At 42.6% G+C, this 25,145-nt stretch overlaps 1 protein-coding gene across 5 annotated transcripts in view; it reads left to right on the forward strand.

The window, feature by feature from the left end:
• Window positions 1-25,145, forward strand: part of mllt3 (MLLT3 super elongation complex subunit) — a 208,545-nt gene that overhangs the window by 122,664 nt on the left and 60,736 nt on the right. For 4 of the 5 annotated variants that reach the window (XM_067983309.1, XM_067983308.1, XM_067983312.1 and 1 more), the window contains 4 exons: window positions 3,521-3,602; window positions 7,396-7,519; window positions 16,640-16,742; window positions 21,581-21,652. In XM_067983309.1, coding sequence (XP_067839410.1) covers window positions 3,521-3,602; window positions 7,396-7,519; window positions 16,640-16,742; window positions 21,581-21,652 — 381 coding nt within the window. The remainder of the gene's footprint in view (window positions 1-3,520; window positions 3,603-7,395; window positions 7,520-16,639; window positions 16,743-21,580; window positions 21,653-25,145) is intronic. The other variant, XM_067983310.1, reaches the window with a different exon arrangement.

Here is a 25,145-nt window from a genome sequence, read left to right on the forward strand (position 1 = left end):
ATTGGGAAGACCAGAGATATTGTTCTTGGCTTCTGCCACAAACTCTTTACCCTTGCAACCAATTCCACCTTCCTCCCCAGCCACTGTCTCAGGCTGAAACAGGCTGTTTCAGACTTAGTGCCCTATTCAATCCAAAGCTGAGCTTCTGAACCCACATCTTCTCCATCACAAAGAATGCATACTTCCACTTCTAGCATTGGCTGCCTCTGCCCCTACCTCAGCCCATCTTCGCTAAATCCCTCATCCGTGCATTTGTCACCTCCAGACTCAACTGTGCCAATGCCCTTCTGGTCAGCCTCCCATCCTCCACCCTCTGTAAGCTCATCCAAAACTGTCTGCATTGTGTTCTACACCAAATCTCACTTACCCATCACCCTTGTTCCCACTGGCCTACATTGACTCCTGGTCCTCCAACAGCTCCTATTTAAAATTATTTTTCTTGTCTTTAAACCCTTCATGGCCTCATCCCTCACTCTCTTTGTAACCTCCTCCAGCCCTACAACCCCCCCCCCAAACTCTCCACTCCTCTGACTCTGGCCTCTTGTGCATCTGCCGCCCCCTCCCTCTCTTTCCCCCCCACCCCTCCCCTCCCTTTCCATTGATGGCCATGCCTACAGCCGTCTTGGCCCCATGCTCTAGAATTTCCTCCCTAAACCTCTCTGCCTCCCCACCACCCTCTCCTTCGTTTGAAACTGACCATTGGCCAAGCTTTCGGTCACTCCTCCTTAGGCTCTGCATCCAGTTTTTTTAAAATTCTACTTCTGTGAAGTGCTCTGGGACATTTTCCTGCATTAAAGATGCTATAAAAATGCAAGTTGTTGAGAGAAATTGCGGGGACAGAAAGAAGTTGAGGGACAGAAAGAAATTAGGTGGACAAGGGTCGTGGCAAAAGCAGGAGAGTTGGCAGCACAGAGAAAAAGAAATGTTCGAGGGATAAAGACTGTGAGATTGTGACGAAAGATAAACAGATCGACCAACAGAGAAAAATCAGGGCACAGACTGAAAGGACACAGACAAACAGTCTAGGAGTACTGTGCAATCAGGAGACAGATGGAGGAAGCAGAGAAAACGGCCAAGAATCTGGAAAATATGGAGATGCACACATCAAGAGAAATGAGGCTACAAGGAGACCAAAATCTGTGGACAGTGTGACAAAGATTAACATAGACCGAAACACAGGGGCGCACTGACTAACAAACATGCAAAAATCAGGGAGATTCACACATTGCAAAAAGACAAGATTCCGAAGGGTAAGTACATTTCTTGGACAGAATAGACACACAGCTCACAGCAATATAATTAAGGCACAAACATCAGGTGAGCAGAGCACTCAACGTGGGCAATGCCATGGGAGTGTTTACATTCCAACTTGCTAATTTTAGTCCTAATTTTTCAAACATTGGATACATTTTGCAGGGGCATTTTATTTCATATTGTGCTTTCTTTAAGCTGCTATGCCTGTGGTGACTATTTGAGTAACTTGCAGGCCAAGTAAAAAAAGGATTTGCCAGTTTTCAAGATCTCAATGGCCGACAGCAAGTAGTTTTTTTTTATTTGTGCCATATTTTCCTTTGCTATGGCCAGTTGAAACTATTAAATAAATGACCTTTCAGTCCAAATTTTGCTCATTTAAAAAAAAAACACACATCTGGTCCCAGTGGTTAGGTGGCCAGTTCTAGTTCATACAACTTTCCTTCCAAACAAAAGTATTTCCAAAAATTCACTGATCAGCAAATTGTGGCCTCATTCAATCTGAATGCCATATTGAAAATGATTTGAGTTACTGGCAATTGTGTGCAATTGATAGGTTGCCATCATTTTTATGGTTCCTTCACTTAAATGAGCACTTAAAAATACTGATTTGAAGGGAGCTAATGTTTTTTTTATTTTTGTTTAAAAAAAATGATTCTCCTTTCTTCCGCCTGCCTCCCAAAAAGCCTTATTCCTCTCGTAGACTTAGCTGGATTGTTCATGGGTTTGTGGGGTGCAATTACAGGTTGTAAATCACTCTACTCATTAGGATGGTACAATTGCTTGATTTATGATCAGAAACAACTGTTAAGATCATCAAAGATGTCTGCGTGTAAGTGGTTTTAGTTCATGGCTTGTTTTAAATGTCACAAAAGTCATACTTTTAACATGGTTCAGTTATCCATGCAAAATGATTTGCTACATCATGGAACAGAGATTATTTAAATCCAATTTGCGAGGTGGTATTTTGCTTTAGTTTGGGCACATAGAAGTAAAATTAAAATCTAATAATCAATTGCTGTACTGACACAGTAACAGAAAACTAGTGGGAATCAACTGGTGCTTCGTACAATAACGAAATGCGTGTGGGACAGAGTTGACTGGTACAGAGACCAAGGTCAGGAAGCTGCTTTCACTGAAAGTCAGAGGAACAAAAGTGTTGGCCCAGGATGTAATGCACTAAGTCGGAGAATTCTTGAATTTCTTTTTCAGAAGGTGTTTTGTTTAAGGTTGTCTATGTATTCAGTTTTATTATAACCAGTTATTTCTAAATGGGTTACTTTTTATATTTTTGAGGCTGATATCAATTTCACCTAAATCGTACCATTTCACAGTAAATCTCAATAGCAGAGGAATCCAGAAAGAGCCTCTGGGATTTTATCTTTATTAAATGAACTTCATTGTGGATGTTATCTTGAATCAAGTACATGCAGCGCATGGTCACGGATTTCGATTGTGATACCTGCTATTGGTCAAGCAAAAGACTTAGGATAGGTTAGAACCGGCTGAAATAAGGTGAGAGGAGGCTTGAGTGGAGTGTAAATATCGGCATAGACCTGTTGGGCCGAATGGCATGTTTATATGGTGTAAATACAATGCTACTATGCAATACTATATAAACTATGTAACTGCCCCCAGTAACACAAAGATATATCAATCATGAGTGACCCAAGTGGTTTAAGGGCTGTAATTTTTTGGGGGTTCTGGTAATAATAACTGCAGGAGCAAACTCTTCAGTGAAACCAAAAGGGGGAAAAAATATTATGAAAATCTGAAATAAAAATGAGAAATGCTGAGAGTGCAGAGCAGATGTCAGTATCTGAAAAATGAACAGACTGGTTAACTTTTCAAGTAGAGACAGCTGACTAAGGTCTCTACCTGGAATATTAATCAATCTTTACTCTTGATGAGACTATTGCCCTGTAATTACTCCTGGATATAAAAAGTTAATCTCTTATCAAGTCATAATTTTTGAGTTTATTTAAACTCTGTATATCAATTGTTATAATTTCTCCGCCCTGAAAAGTAACTCTTTGTTTGCTAGATGTTTTAAGTTGAGGGAGAGAAATCTGAACAGATTTTGCTTTTAATTCTGTTTTGCATACATTTCCAAATAAGGAAACTGAAGAAAATATTGTGCAAGCCAATATTACCAGCAGGCAAAGATGCTTTTCAAATAGTTTTTATTGGTAATTATTTTGGTTAAATATTTGGCTAGATACTGCAACAATAATAACTGTTTTTGCCTTGTGTTTTTATTTTGTTCAAGTCTCAACAGCCAAGTCCTGCTGGCTCCAGTTCCAGTTCAAACACCAGTTCAAGTTTTACTCCATCTCAAAACAACAGACAAGGTAAAGATTTGAAGTATTATCCATTTATATCTTTTCTATACCATTTATTGTTTTCTATCTTCCATCCTTCCTGATGTCACCTCTGTTACCTCTTTACAAAGATAAAAGTCTAACTTTCTCCAGGTTTCCCCTCATAATTGAGTCCTCTAATACTCGAAGCCAGTCTTGTGGTTCTTCTGTTAACTGCCTCCACTGTTAACTGCCTCCAGGGCTTCAATGTGTCAATAGAATTGAACACTGCACTCAAGATGTGATCTGATCAGAGCATTATAGACTTTGAGCATGACTTTCTCCATCTTGTATCCTATGTTTTGGTTATATAGTTCAGCGTTCTGTTTGCATTGCTGATTGTTCTGCAGTAATTGGATTTGTTGAGCCTACTAAAACTCTTAGATCTCTTTCTCTTTTATCCTTAGTTATTTCAGCAACATTCGAGGATGCTTTATCACCAACTTTTTCTTCCTGTGTAGTACTAAACACGTGTCAGTATTATATTTCACATGTCGTCATTCTACCACTTTCATATTTTGTTTAACTCATTTTGTATTTTCCCGATCTGTCTTCTCTGATTCAACTGCCACTTTTTGCTATCCAACCTTGCAATGAAATTTAGGAACAATAGGGTTCCCAACACACCCCTGGGGCATGTTGCACATTAATCCCCTTCCCCCACACTGTTTTACCCCAAATGCTCATTGCTTTAAATCGAACTATTAGAATTTCATGCAGAACTGAATGCTTTTTGGACATTGAGACGTGGTCCTAATGTCAGCTTTGGCTGGACATCTTTAATCTGAAAAGGACAGAGTAATTCATCGTGTAACATTCCACCTCTCCCAGGATCACTCTTTTAATCTCTCTGGTATTCCTGAAAACTGGGGCTATAGCACCTCTTTCATTGTGTACTGTTATCGTTCCTGAGCACTGTATTCTTATATGTTATATTCATTACCATCCTCTGGGGTCAGCCATATTTTAGCACGAATTTGTTATTCCCATTACCACAACAGTCTCCATTTCAGGCATCTTATTTCTAATGCCTCTAGTGCCTTTCATGTCCTCTGTATGTCCCAAAGTGCTTCACATCTTATTCTGGATTTTCCTGTTGTAGTCTATACATTTCTAGTATCATGTTACTGTGTACGTCTTTTGAGTTATTGTATTCATACCTGCCTGTGGGATATCTTCCACTCTTTTTTTTGATTTGTCTGTTCTGGGATTCAGCTTCCCCTCTCTCTCTCCATTCCCCCACCAACCCATCTAGTTTAGATCATTATTAACCGCTGCCTCAGTGTTCCTTACAAATTCATGCTTTGTTTAGATACAGCCAATAATTCCTTTATTGGTCTTTTTTGTCCTGATATTCCTAGTTAAAGAATTTTTATTTATAAAGTGTCTTTTACATCCTCAGGATATCCCAAAATGCTTCACAGCTAACAAACAATTTTTTGAGATGTAGTCAAATGCGGCAGCCAATTTGCACACACCAGGGTCCAACAAACAGCAAATGAGATAAATGACCAGTTGACCTATTTTGGTGGTATTGGTTGAGAGATGAATACTGGCCAGGTCAGAACTTCCTGCTCTTCAATTTTTTTTACATCCACGCATGTCTCCTCTGAAAACTGGTAGCTCCGACATGTTGTCCTCCCTTGGTACTAACTGGAATGTCATTCTACATTATTTGTTGAAGTCCTGAAGTGGGACTTAAACCCACATTCTTCTGACTGAGGCAAGTGTGCGACCACTGAGTTGAATTCACACTTTACTTCTGAAAGTGGCACCATTTTTCATTTTTGTTTTCCTGCCACTCATTTAAATCCTCAGTTTTTTTTTTGATGAACTCTCCTTTGCCACATACAGAAGTATAGCATACATATTCATGCAGGTAGATTATTTGAGTGTGTGGCCCATGGTAACCAGATACTTTTTAAGGAGGGAGTAAGGGGAAAGTGGAATGGTAAATCAACTTGGGTTGCTGTTGCAAGGATGCTTACAGCTAACTAGATGATTGAGAGCAGTGCATGGCAGAAAGGGGTGTACAAAGGAAATGTGACAGAAATGAAGTGAGTAAACTAGGTTCATTCATACTTAAACTACATGAATGCCATGATTATGCTGAAACCAGGTGCCATAACCCAGGCTCAGCGTAAAATTAACAAATGGCATGCTCTTAGCAGGACATCACTACATTGCATTGTTTATTGCAAACTTCAACTTTTTAAAATTTAACTTGTGGCAATACTTAACAGTAGGTGAGCAGCAGAAGTAATGGCATATAGTAGAGAGAGTAAATGAGGCACAGAATATGGAGGGAGAGGGGAAGAGGAATTGTGAGGGAAGCAGTAGGACTCGTATATTTCACTGGGTTTGAGTTGCAAGTGTGAACCAGCCCTTCCCAATTTGATTTTTATATACACTAGAATGTCGGTTATTATGAGTTTCTGTATTATCAGCCGTTGGAAGATTTTGTTTTTTAAAAACTTGCATTTATATGGCACTTTATGTTTCAAATGCCTTAAAATGCTTCACATACAATTAATTATTTTTGTGATTGCTGTTTATGCAAACACAGCAGCCATTTTATACATTGCAAGATCCCACATGTAGGAATATGATGATTAATTATTTTTGGTGACGTTGGCCAGGACAGAGAGAGAACTCTGTGATCTTTGAATAGTGCCAAGGGATCTATGATGTCCACTGGAACTTATGCCTAGTGCCTTATCTGAAGGATGGCATACAGCACTCTTTCAGTGGAACACTTCTGAGTGCCAGCCTAAATTGTGTGCTCAAGTCCTTAGTATAGGTTGAATCCACACCTTTTGCCTTGGGTGAGAGTGCTACCAGTGCGATAAATGTAGTCCAGAACTGAATCCAGATGTAAAACAACAAATCTTTATTTAGGCTCATATTTGGATTCAGTTCTGATAACCAAATTCAGTTTTTCTTGTGTACGTGCGATGGGCCTGTGCATAACCAATCAATCCTGTCATTTGATCACGCCTTCCCAATCTGCAGCCATTGCTGTGAGAAGATGAGAAAAGATGCAAAACAGTTTACCCTTTGGCACTAAAATTACTAATAGATTCTTGTTACTTGAAGTACAGTGAATGTACATAAAATGATTTATTATTTCATGAATCCCAAACTTTCACGTATTTGCCTCTAGGTTAATCGTGATCGGGTTGACTTTTAAATTCAATCTAAAAGGAACAACTGGCATGAAGCAGAAATTCATGGTGTGTACCCAAGTGATTAATTGTATAATATGTAGTTCAGAAAACATGAGACTTATATTCATATTTCCATTTTTTTTCAACTTTCCAACTTCCCTGATGGCCTAATGGGTAACATCATTGCCAAATGCAGCGCAAAGTCATAATGACCATGTTCAATTCACACACTGTGTTGAGATAGCTGGTCTCATTTGGGATTGCTGCAATTTGTCACGGTGCCTCTTGGCTTGGTGAGCTAGGGTGGAGGGAATTTAAATCGGCCAGGGTCCCAGCTCCTAATTTCTAAACGTTGACCTCTGCCTCAAATGCATATTTGAAGATGTGTGAGCACTGGACCTGATTGGACTGTGATCTCTTCCATGGTAAAATAGCCTTTTGGTTACACCTAGTTTAGCAATATGGCCTCTTTAGAAGGTTGCCCATTACTCATGGACTGTGCTCCAGTAAGCATCTTTGATTTCAGGATAGAAAGTGGAAATATCTAAATTGTAATCCATCTGCCAGCATCCCAATCAAACTTGGAACAGTTGTGAAGTTCTTTTCTTCTTAAACAGGTCCGCTGAGATCTATAATGGAGGACCTCCATTCAGAAGACAATGAGTCAGATGAAGATGAGAATGGAAACCTCTCTGATGTAGAGAGATCGTTAAATACTCATTGTGCAAACAGAGGACATAGGTTAGTATTGCAATGAGCTAATTAAAGGAAGGATGTAAATAAGTATCCATTTTTTTTTGGCATCTTCTATCAGCTATGCTCATATTCATTTGTGCTGGTACCTGCACTGTGTATGAAATATTGAGATAAATTTAAATTTCAAGCCTGCTATTATAGAATGTGGATTTTTTTTTTGGTCCCAAATTAATCCTATGAAACCTTAAATCTTGCTTAAAAGTTGGTTACTTCTGGTAATTATAGTGATTGTATATCGCTGTCTAAGGGAATATCCACGGTCATGTTTTGGATTAATGAAAACATGACCCAGAATGTGTAATTGAGGATCATGCACAAAGCTGCATATCTGCTTTGAGTGGAGCTGCACATTATTATACTGCTGCTCATTAGCAGTGATGCTCCATGGGTTGTATTTGTAACTTGTTTTGCTAAATAGGTAAGTATATGCTTGCTACATCACATGCCATGAGTGTGCTCGAACAAGGTTTTTTTTTGTATGTTTGATGAAATGGTAAGCCAGTGTTACAGGTAGGTGTGCCTGCATTCTACTGTATGCAAATACTTTGAAACAAAGGCAGATTCATTGTATAGAATTTCCTGTACAAGAACAGTAATTAGAAGCTAGATTTTAGGTGTGATCTGACGTGTTATTGCTAGTGTCAGAGTCCTACCATCTCGTAACCTTCTTCATACGACAAACAATAGTCCTTGACCAATTCATACTTTAGAACACGTTTCTTTTAATTCACTCCACACAAAGTCACACTACGGTACTTTTGGCATCTGTTTCTCCTGTGCCTTGCCCTTTTACTCTCCTGACTGGGGAAGGCGTCCACTCCTTCCAGTCCCAATTACTTCTTAAAGGGCCATACCTTCCTCTTAAATGGGGAGGTTTCTTAAAAGGGCCGTACCCTTATTCGGGCCTTCCGCTACCTTGCTACACATGCCCCTCACCCCCAGCATAGAGCCATCGGCTGTAGCGGTCTGCGCCACGAGGCAATATGCTCTGGAGGGGGCATACAGTATTCCCCTAAGCTGACCCATGCTCAATAATTGCCTTCACAATCATTTCACCAAGTTCTTGCCGCCCATGTTCACTTGCTGCATGGACAGTCCCTTCGGCTATTTCAAAGGCCATTGACAATGCATCCAAGTTTTCAGCTTTTCCTTTTCCTGTGGACTCCAGCATCTCCCTTTCACAGGAGTCCTCACGCCGGATTTTCTCTGGAAATTTCCCACTCGTGTCTGTCGCCTTGCATTTCTGGTGCAACAACTTTTTTTGCTAAAGGACACAATTGGACCTGCCGATTTAGCTTCACGTTTTCAACCACCTTCTCAGTAAAGGACTTTTCTTCATTCTCTTTCCACTGCTTAACAACCTGTCTTGCTGTTACATCTTTGGACCTTTTCTCCTTATGTTTTTTCTCCAATCCTGTCCCCACATACTCCCTTCGACATCGGGGTCTGTACACATGGAACTCTCCACTGCCTGCACCTCATAAGATCGTGAACAAACCCTGGTGGTGTCCAAGAGTCCTTGGGTTTCTCAGAGATTGGAACTTGTTTCTTGGGGTTTCTCCTTAATTGCCCCAGCCGCTGCTCCTCGGCCACACTTCGCATGATGATGAGCAACTGCGTCGCCTTTTCCGATTGTGAGCGGTTGGCTTCATCCTCCATTTTGAAGCAACCATTCCTCATTCCACTTGATTCCTGTGGTTTGCGCCTGCCTGTTAATTTGGTCCATCTGACCTGCCTGCAGGTTTTCCCCATGCACTTTGTTCCTCTTCTTTCTCCCCGCCCCCCCCCCCCCCTGCCGAGGAACCTTTCTTCCTCTGGTCCTTATTTGACTTCCGGGTTGATGATTTTTCTTTGCACCCTTCAATTAAAGAATTAGTGCAGGCCTAATCTCCAGGAGACCCCAACCTGATTAAAGGTTTGTCAGTCGCTCCACCGGCTACCTCCATTTTATCCTCGTTTGGTGCCTTTTCAGTGTCTTTACACGGTTGAAGTATCGCCATATCTGTTCCTTGTCTGAGATCCGTTTGGGTTTCCGCTCTGATTCCTTCCAGCTGTGCTGATTTGCAGGACATTCTGTTTGTCATCCCAAATAGTCCCAACCGTTTGCAACCACCTTCTTTATTTTGCATTCAGCTGTTCCGCTCTGGAGCTGTGCAACTCTTGCATGTCAAGAGTAGAGCCGTTTTTACGGATCACACTAAGTGTCTGACAAGCTGCTAGCCATCACTTCTATTGCAGCCTCTGTAATGGCAGCTGCAGTTTTTGTCATCGGTCCTTGCACAACCCCTGCATCAGGCTCAGTGGGTTGTAGAACCTGATCGACAGCACTTAACTCTGGAATCTCTGTCACTACACAGAGGCTACAGTCTCTGTGATAACTTGCTCTTCTACGGCCACTGCAGGCACAAGGGACCCCGGTTCGTGGGACTCTGAACTCAATTTCAGAAAGATCCACCATCAGGGTCCTTTCCCTCTGAACCTCTTTTGCCGTGCAACCTTAAACTTTTCCTTCCAAAATACAATTTCCTCACTAAGGCTCTTCACCTCTTTCAACCGCTACCTCGTTTCCCAGCCTTTGAATAGTCCCCTGCCGGGAAGCAAGTTGCTCTCGGAGAATCTCGTTATTCCGAGGACTCCCCTCGAGACCGGCCAACTTGTTCCTGTACTCTTTAAAGTTGCCTTTAATCTCCTTGACCATCGTCAGTGCATAGGAAAGATCACTCTGCAGTTTTGCGGTTCTTTTCACCTGTTCGTTGTTGGATTGCTTCCATTGACCTTCAGTAGCCTCTTGCTTCCTTTGAAGAGCCACAAACTCTTCAACCTGAGTTTCATACGTTCTGGTTTTGAGGTCAGCTCCGCATCCTCAGTGTCCAACTCTTGCACCTTCTGTGCCAGCTCGTTCCCCTCTCTCTCTCTCTCTCGAGGTCTTCGAGGCCCATCTGATGAGTTTCCAAAGTCTGAATTTGTTGAGTGAGCATCTCCAGATCAGCTTCCTTCAATGTCTCGTACTGTATGACAATAGAAGCCTTCTCAGTGTACATCCTTTCTGCCTCCTCCTTCAGTGCAGCCACTTGTTGCAACTTGCTCTCTCAGCTTCCAATTCTCTCTCAAAACTGAGCATCGCATCCTCTTTAGCCCTGTGTGCTTCCTCAAGGGTCTCCCACTTCCAGCGGAGATAGAGGACAACTTGCGGAACTGCCCGCTTTTTACTTTGCGAGTCTTCCACCAGCTGGTGCCTCAGTTTCTTCTCTTCCTCCAGCTCCAAGTCCTTTTGCATTAAGGAGCTGTGGAGCTTCATGATCTCTATGTTCAGCACATCGAGCTGTCCGGTCAGCCTTTCCTCCTGAACCCACGTAGCTTGCTCGAGTAGCTCCTTCTGCGCAACCATCTTGTTGACTGACTGCTGGAGGCTGGCGACGGTCGCAGTTAGCTGGCTTTTCTCTTCCTTGTGAAGTGCCCTTGTGGCCTATGTGTTGGTCTCCAGGCAGAGCTTGGCGTCCTCGACGCCCTGCAGCTTCTTGGCCCGCTCCTCCAGCTGGGTCCTCATCTCCTTCACCCGCTTCTCCGCGCTCGCTTTGCCTTCTCCAGCTCGTGCATGCTCTTGCCCACATCGTCCTTGGAGCTCATCAGGTCCTCCATCTCGGCCTGGTGCTGCTTGTAACTCTCCAGTGGCTGGAGTCATACCTAGCACAAAGGAAGATGCTAGTGGTTGTTGGAGGCCAATCATCTCAGCCCCAGGACATTGCTGCAGGAGTTCCTCAGGGCAGTGTCCTAGGCCCAACCATCTTCAGCTGCTTCATCAATGACCTTCCCTCCATCAATGACGTCAGAAATGGGGATGTTCGCTGATGATTGCACAGTGTTCAGTTCCATTCGCACTCCCTCAGATAATGAAGCAGTCCATGCCCGTGTGCAGCAAGACCTGGACAACATCCAAGCTTGGGCCAATAAGTGGCAAGTAACATTCGCGCCAGACAAGTGCCAGGCAATGACCATCTCCAACAAGAGAGAGTCTAACCACTTGACATTCAACGGCATTACCATCACCAAATCCCCCACCATCAACATCCTGGGGGTCACCATTGACCAGAAACTTAACTGGACCAGCCATATAAATACTGTGGCTACAAGAGCAAGTCAGAGGCTGGGTATTCTGTGGTGAGTGACTCACCCCTTGACTCCCCAAAGCCTTTCCACCATCTACAAGGCACAAGTCAGGAGTGTGATGGAATACTCTCCACTTGCCTGGATGAGTGCAGCTCCAACAACGCTCACGAAGCTCGACACCATCCAGGATAAAGCAGCCCGCTTGATTGGCACCCCATCCACCACCCTAAACATTCACTCCCTTCACCACCGGCGCACAGTGGCTGCAGCATGTGCCATCCACAGGATGCACTGCAGCAACTCACCAAGGCTTCTTCGACAGCATCTCCCAAACCCGCGACCTCTACCACCTAGAAGGACAAGGGCAACAGGCACATGGGAACACCACCACCTGCATGTTCCCCTCTAAGTCACACACCGTCCCGACTTGGAAATATATCGCCGTTCCTTCATCGTCGCTGGGTCAAAATCCTGGAACTCCCTTCCGAACAGCACTGTGGGAGAACCTTCACCACACGGACTGGAGCGATTCAAGAAGGCGGCTCACCACCACCTTCTCAAGGGCAATTAGGGATGGGCAATAAATGCCGGCCTTGCCAGCGAAGCCCACATCTCATGAACAAATAAAAAAAACCACTCTAGCTCGTGGACTGCCTGCTGCCCCAGCTTCAGCCTCTTTTTCTTCTCTTCCTGGAGCAGCTCCTGGGTGTCCTTTTAGGTGAGACTCCAAACTTGACACCTTTTTGGCCAGCATGTTGGCTTTGGACTTGGTCCTCTTCAGAGCTCTGGCGATGTATTCCAGCTCGGCCTGCAATTTGAGGACCCGATCAATGCCATTTTCCTCCTGTTAGCAAATAACCACATGTCACTGCTCTCTTCCTCATCCTGGGGCAAAGCCTTCTACAAGACTGTTTTGGTTACAAATGGACTTCCTAGACCTACCTCTGTGACCCTTTGTGGACTTCCGCACCTCTCCAGAATGGGCAGAGGTTTCCTGAAAAATTCCAGCAAGCTCCTTTCTCATCTCATCATAAGCTGCCCGTTGCTCCCCATCATTCATCTAAGCATACATTTAGCCCCCAAATTGCTCATGCCGGGCATCAAGGATCAGGGACTAAGCTTCCCTTTTGTCAGCTTGAAATATTTCCACCATATTGGGTTGGTCTCTTTATTTTCTCTCTTAGAGACATGATCCTACTTCTGACACCATGGGCTCGATTTTCGAACCCCCGAGCCGGTGCGTTTGTGGCGGGGGGGGGCTGCGAAAATCGGGGATTCTTGGGGCGGGTCCGGAGTCCGGCTCTAACCCGCCCACTTCCGGGTTCCCCAGTGACGCGCTGACATGCGCACGCAGCCCCCGCAAGTGGGACTCCTGCCGGTACTTAAAGCCGGCGGGGTGCCACTTGAAGCAATTAAACAGGTACTTCAGGTCGTTTACAGACCTGATTGACCTGATATTTTAGGAGGGCAGGGATTTTGAAATTAACTGGGACTGTTTCCCGTACTGGGGGAAACACTCCCAGTTCAAATGGACGTGTTGCAGCCATCAGCCTGTGGCAGCTGCAAAGGTCCATTTGAAGGGTTGGTGGGGGAGACCCTCACTCATTGCAGGAGGCCACTCTGTCACTTTGGACAAAGTTTGGCCTCCACCACCCTCCTCCTAACAATAAAATTCACAAACTTGCACACTTACCCCGGTGTCCAGACACATGTACCTACCTTGCAGACCCCCTCAAATGTACATCTTCCGGATGGGGGCCGCCATAGCTGCAGTCATGACCTCCTCGGAGGGCGAACAGCCTCACCGGCCACGCCGTCCACCTCTGACACGTGGAGCCCCACAACACAGTGCTATGACACATCCACCTGCACAGCAGGAGGGAGGGCAACGGCAGAGAGAGATGCGTTGCAGAGGGCACTACCCTCGCCACAGGGTCCACAGACCGAGGCTCAGCTTCCTGGATCTCTCTGAGCAGCAGTGCACACGGAGGCTCAGAGTCACTCGACATGTAGTCGTGGACATCTGCAGCCTCCTTCATGCCCAGCTGCTCCCGGCTGGCCCGAGCACCATCTTCTTACCTGTCGCTGTCAAAGTCACCACTGCCCTCAACAACTTCTCCTCCGCATCCTTCCAGGGTGCCACCGAGGACATCGCCGACGTCTCTCAGTCGTCTGCACAAAAGAGCCCTGCAAATACACCTACACCCACTCTGCAGTGACACAATGGGTGGCATCAGTTGTGGGTCTTCATTGTGATCCTCAGGAAAGGGCATTATTGCACAAACCAGACAAGATTCGCAAAGACGTGGCAGTAGTGGTGACCGTATAATATGTTATGTGAGTTGATCAGAGATTAAATATAGGTAAAAACCATGACAAACCCTCAAACACCCTTGTGCATCCCCTTCATGCTCACGACACGTTTGCCTTACGCTTCCAACTGCACATATGTGATGCATGCCCTGTGGCTGCAGCACAGGTAGTGGCAGGTTGAGTGAGGCTGACCATGAAAGAGATGCATGAGCGGGTGAGTATGCGATAGAGCCATGAGATTGTATGAGGATTGGGTTGAGTGGTAGTGGTGGGATGAGTACTGGCGAGGTGAGTAAGTGCAGGTAAGATGAGGATGAGCTTTGAGTGGGTGTGAGGAGTGATGTGACAGAGTAGTGTTGACAGTGCAGAAGGAGATGTGATGTGGCAGACGGAGTGTAGGGGAAAGAGTAAGTGTACTCACTTTGGCTGACCTACTGAAGTCATTGAAGCGCCTCCTGCACTGTATGCAGGTGCGCGATATGTTGGTGGTGCTGGTGACCTCCTCTGCCACCTCGAGCCAGTCCTTGGTGGCAGAGGCAGGCCGCTTCCTCCCGCCCACCGGGGGGAAGATCTCTGTCCTCCTCCTCCTCCAATAATACCTGAAGTGAGGCATCATTAAACCTGGGAGCAGCCTTCCCCCTGGGCTGCTCCATGCTGTAATTTTTCCTATTTCCTGCAGCATCAGTCAGTGAAGGACTGCCCCTTTAAATAGGGCTCCTCCAGCTGACAGCTGTCCGCCCAGTCGACCCCCTGCTGCGAACCCGCCGCCCTCCTAATATCGGGCCCCATATGTCAGAGTTCTACCATCTCGTCACCTCCTTCGTACGACAAACGATAGTCCTTGACCTGTTCATACTTCAGAACATGTTATTTTTAATTCACTCCACACACAGTCACACTAACTTTGGCAACGCCTAGTGCACTTTCCCAGTCCACTGTACCTTTGGCAACACAGAGTACACTTTCCCAGTCCGAGGCTCTTTCAGCTGTCCCCAGCTGCGTTCCAGCTTCCTCTTCGGGGGGCTGTGCTTCAGCCCAGTTTCTCTTGTGCCATGCCCTTTTACTCTCACCTGACTGGGAAAGGTGTCCACCCCTTCCAGTCTCCATTGCTTCTTAAAGATGAGGACTTTTAAAAGGGCCATACCCTCAGTTACCCTGCTGCACTAGTTATACAGTAGAATATTAGAATTAAGTTCTGTTGGAGTAAAGGACACTATTTGAGTCTCCAGATTGATGTTTGCTGTAATGTTTTTTTCCCACATTGTAGTTTGAGAGGTGACTTGAATTCAAGTCTTAAAATAAGAAACAAAAACTTCTCACCACCAAGTAGAGTGATGCAATAATACCTAAATTATTTTGTCCTTGTACTGTGGTATCTACATTACTAAATGTCAACTGCAGACTTTGCCACAATTTCCAATAATTACTCTGAAAGCTAAACTTGGAACTTGTCTTTTGTAAGATGGCCATTGGTATACCACTGTTTTTGGCTTTTCAAAAATTATGGGATAACTACAGCACTCAGATAGCAAACCCTGTTGACTCTACTTTTGTTTTCGGAGGAAATGCCAAAGTGGATGATTCCATAAGAGATAAATTGAGGTGCAAAAGAGTGGAAAAGTGGAGAATCTCAAAGGGGGAAATGTAGTGTGTCTTGATAGGTTTGTTAATAGTTCAAATTGGTACAAATAAAAACTGACTGGTGTTGAACATTAGGATTCTTGGTCACATTGCTGAATGCCAACTTTTCTCCACCTACTGTGGACTTTTAGTTTGTGTATAAGTTACTAATCTTCTGTTGCTTTAATCAATGAAGCATTATGGTGGCTGTGCTTTCCCATGCAGATGCGTCTCTATCAGACAACCCCTATATTGCTAGTTTTGGTGTAAAATCCGAATGTTTCATGATGCTGCGTTTGGATATATGTTACTAATGCATAGCAGTGAGCTTTAATGTAATTTATTTTTAGTTTATCTGCTTATTAATTTACTACTTGCTGCCTCCCTCCCAATTAGATTAGATCCAATTTAATCAGAAAGTCGGCCCATAGTATGACTCTCTTCATAGTTCCCTCATCTCACTTGTATACATGATTTTAATGCTACTTGCATAATCAATTGAAGATAACAAGACTGAGGGGGAAATGATCTAGGTATTTAAAGTAATGAAACATAGACGATATGGATGTAAGTTATGGAACTTAGATGGCAATCGCCGCTACAGAAGAAGAACAAAATCAATTTGTTTTCTTCATGGAAGGAAAGTTGAAGAGTGAGTCTGCTGACATGATGCTCACACGCCCCTAAGTAGTTTCATTCAAGAGTAGCAAATGCTAAAGAGTTTGACTCCACTCATTTGATCAGTGGCTTTCCCTAAGCGTTATCACAAAAGGTCAAGCTCGAACCATGTTGATTTGAAGAGGTGATTATGAACAAAAGGAGGCTAAAAACAGATTCACCCTCTTGATCAGGAAATGATATGATGTTCAGTGGGGAGAAGAGAGAAATAATATTGAATCAGGGAAGACGAACATCCCTTTACAGTAACACATTTAAGTTGAAAAGTCTGTCTAGCAAAAATCCATGTCTATATAGAAATGCATTGTTAGGAATAGAATTCCCCTACCCCCATTTTACTATCCCTGGCTATTTGTGCCTAAACTATGTGCTTTATTTTTATTACAGAATGAGCTTGAGTGATGGGAGCGACAGTGAGAACAGTGGCAGTTCTACCCCACCCAGAAATGAAGCACCTCCAATACTAAAAGCCAACAATAGCAATAACCAGGTATGGGAAGAAGCCATGCAATAAACTGGAAACATTTGTCCACAAATGATTCTAAGAAAATTGAACCTAAAATCTTGTTTTGTTCAAAATCAGAATCTATTAAAAACCTTATTTTTCAATTGTATTCCCTTTCACATGCTCTAAATCTAGGATATTGCACTAAGATCTTAATGTATTCGTTTATATTGCACGAATTCTTTTGTGACTATGAAAGTTATATTATTCAGTACTGTTGGTCATTCTGAGAGTAAAATAATATTTGTAATGCACTTTCATTAGTGCAACATTATATTAAACACAGTTGAGATTTACATTCTCTGATGGACTCATTGAGGCACCCCTCACTGCCTCCTTACAAGCAGCAACCTCAACTGCCCCATTCTCCCCCTTCCCCAACTTTCTTGCCCATCATGCATGCTGCAGGCTAATCCCACCACTCTTTTCCCTACCCCCCCCCCCCCCCCCCAATCAAACACTTTCATTGGATCAGCAATCACCACACCTCTCATGCCGGTGATGGACTGAGGTTGACAATTGTAAACAATTTTACAACACCAAGTTATAGTCCAGCAATTTTATTTTAAATTCACAAGCTTTCGGAGGCTTCCTCCTTCGTCAGGTGAACGATGTGAAAATGAAATCCTCGAAATGAAATCGCATTTATAATTCACAGAACAATGCTTGGTGAGTACAGACAGTTTTTTCAACTGCCCGTTCAGCAGTCATGGACATTCATCCACCGACCTTCGGGTAAGCGTACTCCAAGGCGGCCTTCGAGACACACGACAACGCAAAATCGTCGAGCAGAAATTGATAGCCAAGTTCCGCACCCATGAGGACGGCCTCAACCGGGATCTTGGGTTCATGTCACGCTACACGTTACCCCACTAGCGAACAAATGTTATCTGTTTTTAATATAACGGGTCAGTTGCTGTCTTTTCTATGTTTCTACCTCTCTATCTCTTTTTTTTGTTGTTTTTTTTGGTGATTTGTATATTCTGAGACCTGGCAGGTAACACCTGTCTGTCTGCACACTGATTGCCTTGGCAACGGGCAGTTGAAAAAACTGTCTGTAATCACCAAGCATTGTTCTATGAATTATAAATGCGATTTCATTTCGAGGATTTCATTTTCACACCGTTCTCCTGACGAAGGAGGTAGCCTCCGAAAGCTTGTGAATTTAAAATAAAATTGCTGGACTATAACTTGGTGTTGTAAAATTGTTTACAATTATCCAATTGTAGCCAGAGCATCTCTAGCAATGGCTTCTCTTCCTGTCACTGCACTGTTACCTCTGGAGTCCTCCAAGAATCTGTCCTTGGCCCCCTACTCTTCCTCATCTATATGTTGCCCCTTGGCAACTTTATCCAAAGACATGGGAACTTCTTCCACAATTACATACCTCTCCGCCACCTCCCTCGACCCCGCCACTGCCTCTGTGCTGTCAAACTGCTTGTCCAACATCTAGTTTCGGAGAAGGTGTATTTTCCACCAAGTAAACATTGGAAAGACCAAAGCAGTTGTCTCTTTGGCCTCTGGCACCAACTCCTTACATTTGTTTCTAATTCCATTCCCCTCCCTAGCCACTGTCTCAGATTGAACCAGACTGTTCTCATTCCTTGGCTTCCTATTGATCCCTGAGCTGAGCTTCTGACCCCATATCCTCTCCATGACAACTGCCGCCTACATCCACCCCTACCTCAGCCCATTTACTGAAACTCTCACCTGTACCTTTTTCATCTCCATACTTGACAATGCTGTCCTGGATGGCTCCCGATTCCCCATGTTCTATAAACTTCAAGCTCATCGAAAACTCTGCTGACCATATCCTAGTCCCACTCACCCATCACCCCTGTGCTCACTGACTTACATTGGCTCCTGGTCCCCCAACGCGCTAATTTAAAATTCTCATCCACATGCTTAAATTCCTTTGTAGCTATGCTTTTTCCTATCTCTGGAACTTCCTCCAGCCTTGCAACAAAATTCTCCCCACAACTCTCCATTCCCCTGACTCTGCCTTTTGCACATTTCCTCTTCCTTCACCCCACCATTGGCGGCTGTGTCTTTAGCCATCAAGGCCACACACTGGATTTCCCTCCCTAAACCCCGACACCTCCCTCTCCTCCTTCTCTTCCTTTAAGAACTTCCATAAAACCTACCTCTATGGCCAAGCTTTTGGTCACCACCTGAAATCTCCTCCTTTGGCTCAGGTTATGTTTGTCCGCGTACGCCTCTGTGAAGCACCTTGAGGTGTTTTTCTATTTTGAAGGTGCTTTATAAATTCAAGTAGTTGTAGATATGATCTGAAAACAAACCTGTTCCCAGATTGCTGCCGAATACTCCTCTACAATGGGCTTCTAGGAGGTGGTGATGACTCACCCTGCAGTTATTTTTCTTCTTCCTCCTTGCGAGGAAGTATCTGTTGTCCTCTTGGCCCTTGGTCATAATGAAATGACTGAGATCAGAAGTCGTCTTGTGAACAGGAGTGAGCAAATACCTCTGTCCTACCTCATTGGATCACCAGGGTGCCACCTCCAAATATATTCTTCGTATATCAGTGCAAGCATGTTCATTTAACCTGTACCTCTGTTTTGAAATTGCAGTGTGGTGACTTGCCATTTGTATCCATATGCCTTATTGATTTTGGTTTAAAAAATAATTCAGTTGGGAAGCTACTTTTTAAAAAAAAACATGATTTCCATAGTTCTGTGTTGCTGTGAATGTCTTGGCAGGTGTGAGACAATTAGTTGTGGAGTCTTTATCTGAGATTTTTTTGCTTTTGATCATTCAAAAGTTGTCTCCTCGTGGTTAAAATATGTTCTGTACTTCATTTTGAGATGAGGTACAGTATTCTATTTCATTCTAATCCACATAAGGAAGTATAAAAATCCAGACTATACAATTTGTGAAATCCGAGGGAAATGTTTAACTTTGGTATACTAAAGTGTAATTATTTTGTTGCATCTTTTAAAATTAAATGTAGGACTTCAAAGCTGGACTTTGCGTTTACAAAAATGAGTTGCCTTACTGCAAAGCTAATTGCAGAAAAGAACAAGCTGTTCTTGCATTAGAAATTATTTTCAAGCCTGTAGCATAAACTGGCTTGGTCAACTTTTCAAGTTTATTTTAAGGTAACTTTATGATTTTAAAAAGCTGATCAAATGCACTTTCAAAAAAAACTAAATTGAGTTCCTCATATTAATTTGCCCAAATAAGCTAAATTAGGAATCCCATGAAGATATCTACATTGGAGATTACAGATAATCCCTAGCTTCAATGACTGTGTTTAGTCACCTTTTGCTCTCATCAGCTGTTTAGATTCAATGTAGTGCCTTGTGAAGGTGTTTATTTGCAAAGGTAGCATTAAAGATAAGTGCTTTCAGTTATAGCCACTACTGTGTACTCTTAACACAGTGAAGAGACTATGCAATCCATCTTTTATGACTTTGGATAGATGTTCTGAATTGTATTAAATACCTTTTAGGCCTAGGTCGCATTTTTAAGAGCAATATTCCAACTCTTTTTAGTATCTTCTGCAATAAACAAATGTTTGGGCTTCAATTTCCTGTCCTCCCTTTCCTCCCCCATCTGTTACAAGCTGCTCCAGTTGACGTGTGTCTGCACAAAAAGCCATTTTAAAACAGAAAAAAATGAAAGATTTCTGATGGACGACGTAACCCTATTTAACTGAGTTGGTAATTAGTGGAGGATATACTTCTTGTAAATGATGTCCATTTTTTTATTGCACGCAGGAGGTATATCCAAGAGTAACAGCCCAGTATTGCTGCTTTCCAGAAACTTAAAATGAAATCCAAGGGAAAAAATGCTAGGCTGATGGACTTCTGTAACTGAATGATCTTTGACTTCTGAAAGTTGATAGTAATGCTCAGATAAGATTAGCTATTGTTTGGTCTTATCTGCATTTATATGTCAGAAGTGCTTTATAGCCTTTTTTCTTTTTTTCTCAGTGCTTTTTTTCTTTGGGCATAAATACCATTTACTTATACAGATATTTGCACCATGAATAAGCATAAAGTAAATGCTAAAAGACGTTTTGATAAAAATTACAGTTCTCTATTTGCTGATGCTCCAATTACAAAATGAAAACCAGCAAGGTTTTAAGAATTAATTTCTGATCTTTTCATAATAGATGTCATTTTTGACTGGACTGAGTCTTCACGGTGCATTTGGTAATTGTTCATTTGAGAAGACCAAATACTGATGTAAAACGTACATACAGCATTGCATCTGACAACATATTTCATGAAATACAAGTTTGTCAAGAAATCCCCCAAAAATGCTCCTAAATAAATTAAGGTTTCTGTCAGAAATCTTGACTCAAATATATGTATTTCTAGATATTAAAAAAAGTAAACTGATAACTTGCTGCAGGAGCTGTGACAATTAAATAATTGTCCTCCTAACAAGAGACCAAGACAGTGATCCCAATCAGATCACTGTCTTAAATCGGCATTCAAACTCACCAATCTTCCTTGCGCAAATTTGTTGGTTTGTAGCCAAGCTACTGAAAGGAACGCTGCACATTGATGCAGTGCCTCATTTCTGGAAGAGGGAGAAAAAGGGTCTTGTTGACGGTACAGATGGTGGATGTGGAAAAATCCATAGCCTAGATGATTTACCCCCATCAACTAAAGTAGAAAGTGTAGGCTTGGGATGGGAAAATTGTGAAAGTTACACAAATGGTGGGGGGAGAAAAACTTACTAAGGCCAGTGCTTTTTAATAAAATGTAGCCATTTTTACTAAACCTGAGTACAGCCAAAAGTGAGGAGCACTGAGGATATTTGTAGCTGAAGTCTTTACGCCTCTGTTATAACAGGTGTTAGAAGTCAAAAGCCCATTAAAGCAAAGCAAACCTGAGAAAACAATAAAGAATGGTGAATATGACAAGGTAAGCTGTGTTTCTTGCATTCTTGAAGTTCTTTCATACAGCAACACATACAGTACTGAAGTTCTGTTGGCATAGCATATGTGTACACATGGTATTTTTTTGTGTATCACTCAAAGTAAAGCCACAGAACATTGACATGTTTCTCCTTTTTATGTTCTGCTTGCTGGTACAATTGTTCTTCCTTATTTGTTCATCATCCATGTACCTTACAATAGGTCCAATGGGGAAAAGTCATTGAGGCAGAACCCTTCCAGGAGTTTAAAACTTTCTGAAGTTTCTTGTATCACATGATTTTTCCCAGCTCGCAAGTTCCATCTGTAGTGTAGACAGCCCTCTGTTCTTTCTTTCCATTGCCAACAGCAGTGCCTCACTGTTGATCTGCCAGTAGAAAATTCTTGAACAAACTGCTCTGCTTCACAATGAGACAATTAAAACTTGTGAAGTCATCCTTGTTTTGACTTTTCTGCAGTTTCACTGTCAACTCTTATTGCAGTTTCTTCTTTAAAAAAGTAATCTTGTAGCAAAATTTGATTGTGTTGCATGAAGCCATCAATTTCAATGTCACTCACTAAGAGTCATTCTTCAGCACCAAGTTTGCAGTTCAAAAGCTGTAGGTTACAAGTGATTCATCCAACACAGAAGGACATGGACAGTTGATCATGGATGAATCTGTTTTAATAGCTCTGGTCAAGGCAAGCTCTTGCCCCACGACCTCTGTGCTCATGCTGGCATTAAGAAGGCTCTTGTGTAGTGTTGGAAGAGTATATATGTTTGCCAGGGTAAGGAGACATACCTCTTCTAACGTGGGTCTGACTGACAGCATGGTCAAAGGAGTATCTGCTGGCACAGAAATGTGTTTTCTCGAGTTGCGGGTGACTGGCACTGATGGTTTAAAAGTGGTATTGGGCTTTCAGATAAAACAAAGGTGCCAACTGTACGTGGACTAAAAGCATCAGTCACGGTGTTGATATGGACACGGGGGAGCCTCTTGACTGGGAGCTTTGGGTTGTATCGTGTTTGACTGCACAAAGTAGGTATTGGCTCTGAAAAGTCCACAGTGACTTTCCCATTGAATCCTTCAACGAGGATTTGCCTGTGGTATCAGCTGTTAAGAATTTCATATCCACATAGCTGTGTTGAGTTAACCTATGCTCTGATTTTGGTTCCAGAATGGCTTTGATCTGGTTGACATCCTAAATAGTGTGTGTGTGTGTGTTGCTTTCTCTCTCTCCATTCCTTGAGGTCAGTAGCCAAATAATATCAGTCATAGGTCTACCTATATGTACTGTCCTTGATATTTCACACTGTGGCTCACTTATGGGAATTTTTGGAGTTGGGATTTTCCTTTATTTCCTTTTTACATCTTCTCTGTGATCCATTGTAAGTTTGATTTCAAAAGCTCAGACATTTTGTTTTTCCATGGTAGCCAACTTGAGAGCTGCAGCGGCTACCACTGGTACAACCACTGACAGTGATACTTGGGATAGAAGCTTGTCTAATTGTTTTTACTGTATACAAGCAGAATGTATGAAACTGGATTTTTTTGGTTTAAAGTGAAAACATTCACTTTTACAAACTGCCCAGTATATAAGCCTTTGGATACTGCGCAATTACTTTATTTGGGGAAAAGGGCTCGGGAACTGGCATAGTATAGCGCACACATATGTGGAGCAATGCAGTTTTTTGTATTCAAATTTAGCTCACACAAACAATACAACATCTATTGACTTTCCCCTTAATTTCTAATATTTTGTGATGCTATATAAATTCAGTTTAATTATTCAATAATGTAAACTGCACTATAGATACAGCATATTCAATTTTTTGACATTTTTAGCCAAATCAAACACATCTTAATTAAAGACTGCTGAACAACTGCCAAGGCATCTATCTACTTCAAAAGCTGCAATAAAATAGCAATCAACAACCTTAATAGGAAAATTAGTTTTAGACAATGCAACTTTAAGTGGGATTGTTTTTTATGTGGGATTTTTAAGGACCAGGATGACTCGTGATTCCGTGGAACGGGGCTTCAGAATATATTTGCAGGCTAGCAACCATGAGAAGATGGCTGAACATTGGCAGGGAATCTTGGCCTCATGTTTTGACATTTTCATTGATCTGGCAAAAGAGTTCTTCAAGAATGGGTATGAGTGCACATTCATACCCATTCCACCCACTGTTGTCAGCTGAGATTCAATCTGCATGAGCAGAAAGTTGTGCTGCTTAATCTTCAAAAGTAGGTCATTTCCTGACCATTCTGATCTTACCCTTTTTAGTTTTTCTTCCCCAATTATTGAATGTTGGTGTGCCACTGGTAGCAACTGAGGAAACCTACTTTCTTACCCTTGTTGTAAATGTCTGGGGTTTTATTTGAACCTCGGTTCCATGTCTGAAAGGACCGTGTGTTTGGTCCACTGTACACCCCAGCCATTTGAGTTACATTTTCCTCAAGATACAGTATGCAAATTCTTCCCTCTGTCACAATTTTGGAGGTCAAATATCTACATTGAAGGTTTACAACTATCTAGATGGTTGGTTGTTCCAGTTGATAATCAAACTTGAGGTAACCATATCATCAAGCAAATGTATTGCTGGACTGAGTGGAGAATATATATATTTGTTATGAACTAGGAGGTTGATGACCATCAGATAAAGTGTAAGGTCCATAAAGTATATTGACCCAATATCAATAGTTGCTGAATACTACATATGTGAGCAGTTCTCATCTGCCTACTAAAAACACTTTTGTATAAATATTTTAGAAGATTTTCTTTAGGCACATGTTTTTTCTTTTGGGTGCCCATCCTCAGTGCACTGAATTCAAAATTCTCATCCTCAAATCCATCTTCCTCACCTCAAGCCTCCTCCAGTCCTACATCCCTGCCCACGCTGTCCATTCTTCCAGCTGTGGTCTATTGTGTATCCCCTCTCCTCACCTCACGCCCCCCCTTCAGCTGTACCATCAATAGCAGGGCCTTAAACTATCTTGCTCACACACACTCCGGACCTGCCTCCCCAAATCTCTCACCTTACTACATCACTTCTCAGCTTCAAAAGCCTCCTTAAACCACCTCCTTCACAGCATTTCACCAACTGCTCTAATTACCTTCCTATACCTGGTCCATTTTGAGTCCCAACTGTGACGCACTTTGAGAATTTTTCTGTATTAAAGGTACTATATAAATGTAAGTTGGTGGTGGTTCTTGAGATGGGCCTTCATATCCAGTCACAGTTGACCTATCCGGTTTGTTCCCATTACTGTGGCACCCCTCCTAAGATGTTTGATGGGTAAACAAATATGGATGCGAGTAAGATCTAACTTCAGTGTAGTGTTGCTTATTTTAAGTATTTATTTTAAAGTTGTTTTATTAATTGCTGGTTTTTAAAAACCTATGGTATTTCAGGTTCTAGTTTTAGCATTAAAAAACAAAGGAAATAATGAGGAAACTTGATCGCAAAAAACACGGATAAATTCAGAGAAGGTTATAAG

This window comes from Heptranchias perlo, chromosome 4 (genome assembly GCF_035084215.1).
Source record: "Heptranchias perlo isolate sHepPer1 chromosome 4, sHepPer1.hap1, whole genome shotgun sequence".
Classification (NCBI taxonomy): Eukaryota; Metazoa; Chordata; class Chondrichthyes; order Hexanchiformes; family Hexanchidae; genus Heptranchias; species Heptranchias perlo.